A 2500-nucleotide genomic window follows, 5' to 3' on the forward strand; every position below is an offset into this window, starting at 1 on the left:
CCTGAGCTGGGACCTGAGCTGGGACCTGAGCTGGGACCTGCAGCTGGGACCTGAACTAGGACCTGAGCTGGGACCTGAGCTGGGACCTGAACTAGGACCTGAGCTGGGACCTGAACTAGGACCTGAGCTGGGACCTGAGCTGGGACCTGAGCTGGGACCTGAGCTGGGACCTGCAGCTGGGACCTGAACTAGGACCTGAGCTGGGACCTGAGCTGGGACCTGCAGCTGGGACCTGAACTAGGACCTGAGCTGGGACCTGAGCTGGGACCTGAACTAGGACCTGAGCTGGGACCTGCAGAAATCATGGATGACTCCAGTATTCTGAGGCGCAGAGGGCTGCAGGTATGAACCGGGCCGTGGAGGAAGTCGTTAGCATGCTACTTAGGGTAGCATGCTAACCAGTTTGAGCTGCTCAGGTGTGTGTGTGTGTGTGTGTGCGTGTGTGCGTGTGTGTGCGTGTGTGTGTGTGTGTGTGAATGACTAAAGTCCCAGTGAGTTGAGCTGGGGGTCATAGATGGCCACTATAACCCTTGGCTGACGCTAGAGGAAACAGGGTCTTCTGGGCTTGAGATTATTCTGAGAAACGACCTGATTGGAGAGAACCTGTTAAAGTAGAACGACCCAGTTTGGATCCTTAGAGGTTCTAAAGTTTGAGCTGTTTGATGTCCAGACCTGACCCAGAGCAGCAGCAGGTGGTTGAAGTTCTGGTGAAGACAACAGACGGTCGGAGGGTTCAGACCCGATCATAGCTGATAGATGTTCCAGATGTTCTGCTCCTCTACTCCTGCAGGCCCACCACCATCGGTCAACCCTCGCTGGTGTGTGTGACTGATGGTGGAGGTGTGTGTGTGTGTGTGGGGGGGGGGGGGGGGTCAGGGGGGCTCCATCAGCTCCTGGAACAAAGGCCCGTCTGTTCCTCAGTCCTGCTAGATCCAGGCTGTTGGTGGAGGTTCTGTGCTGACACCAGCACCAACCAGGACGCAGGAGCTTCATGTCGGCTCCTGCCTCCACCCAAACTCACCTCGCCACCCGTGAAGGTCAGCCCCCCATCCCAGTGTAGACCTCATGAGAGGATGATGGACGTGGACTTGAGTCCGGCTGGGATCTAAACAGGAAGAGCTTTAATTTGGTGGAGTCTGACAACTGATCACTCATGACTCCCACTGGGGCTCAGGTAAAACCTTCTAAACTGGTCTGTAGTTCACTTTCTGTGGACCTCAAGAACACCAGGACCACCAGGAACATCAGGACCACCAGGAACACCAAGACCATCAGGAACACCAGGACCACCAAGAACACCAAGACCATCAGGACCACCAGGAACACCAGGACCACCAGGGACACCAAGACCATCAGGAACACCAGGAACACCAAGACCATCAGGAACACCAGGACCACCAGGAACACCAGGACCATCAGGAACACCAGGACCACCAAGAACACCAAGACCATCAGGAACACCAGGACCACCAGGAACACCAGGACCACCAGGGACACCAAGACCATCAGGACCACCAGGAACACCAAGACCATCAGGAACACCAGGAACACCAGGAACACCAGGACCATCAGGAACACCAGGACCACCAAGAACACCAAGACCATCAGGAACACCAGGACCACCAGGGACACCAAGACCATCAGGAACACCAGGAACACCAAGACCATCAGGAACACCAGGACCACCAGGAACACCAAGACCATCAGGAACACCAGGACCACCAGGAACACCAAGACCATCAGGAACACCAGGACCATCAGGAACACCAGGACCACCAGGAACACCAAGACCATCAGGAACACCAGGACCATCAGGAACACCAGGACCATCAGGAACACCAGGACCATCAGGAACACCAAGACCATCAGGAACACCAGGACCACCAGGAACACCAAGACCATCAGGAACACCAGGACCATCAGGAACACCAGGACCATCAGGAACACCAGGACCATCAGGACCACCAGGAACACCAGGACCACCAGGAACACCAAGACCATCAGGAACACCGGGACCATCAGGAACACCAGGACCACCAGGAACACCAAGACCATCAGGAACATCAGGACCACCAGGACCATCAGGGACACCAAGACCATCAGGAACACCAGGACCACCAGGAACATCAGGGACACCAAGGTTCAGCTTAAACTGGATCCAGTGATCTGGACCTCAGCTATGCTCCCACATTCGGAGCCTCTTCTCTTCATCCCTCCAGTCGCTCCTCTTCCTTTTATCCTTTATCCAATTAGATAAATCTATGAGCTCATCCTGTAACCATGGTGACCGCTGAAACTGCTGTGGACACCCGGAGAGAGTGAAGCTTTTAAGATAAAAGCCTGCGCTGTCATTGGATCACAACAAATTACCAGTCTCTCTCACACACACACACACACACACATGCAGACACAGACTCACGCACGCACGCACACACAGACACACACACACACACACACACACACACACACACACACACACACACACGGAGGACTGAGGACG

At 55.0% G+C, this 2500-nt stretch overlaps 1 protein-coding gene and 1 long non-coding RNA gene across 7 annotated transcripts in view; one reads left to right on the plus strand and one right to left on the minus strand.

Annotated features, from left to right (window-relative positions):
- Positions 1-317, minus strand: part of LOC115247202 (uncharacterized) — a 683-nt gene extending 366 nt beyond the window's left edge. Inside the window, exons 1-2 of the long non-coding RNA XR_003886262.1 lie at positions 269-317; positions 1-219 (exon numbers count right to left, since the gene is read on the minus strand). The exon at positions 1-219 is cut by the window's left edge and continues 366 nt beyond it. This is a non-coding gene — a long non-coding RNA (uncharacterized lncRNA). The remainder of the gene's footprint in view (positions 220-268) is intronic.
- mast2 (microtubule associated serine/threonine kinase 2) overlaps positions 1-2500 on the plus strand; it is a 48980-nt gene that overhangs the window by 12202 nt on the left and 34278 nt on the right. The window contains exon 1 of one of the 6 annotated variants that reach the window (XM_029828086.1): positions 167-342. The exons of the other annotated variants lie outside the window; for them this stretch is intronic. Coding sequence (XP_029683946.1) covers positions 304-342 — 39 coding nt within the window. The 5' untranslated portion in view covers positions 167-303. Of the gene's footprint in view, positions 1-166; positions 343-2500 lie in introns of those variants that run through there. 6 annotated transcript variants of the gene reach the window in all.

Source organism: Takifugu rubripes, chromosome 20 (genome assembly GCF_901000725.2).
Source record: "Takifugu rubripes chromosome 20, fTakRub1.2, whole genome shotgun sequence".
NCBI lineage: Eukaryota > Metazoa > Chordata > Actinopteri > Tetraodontiformes > Tetraodontidae > Takifugu > Takifugu rubripes.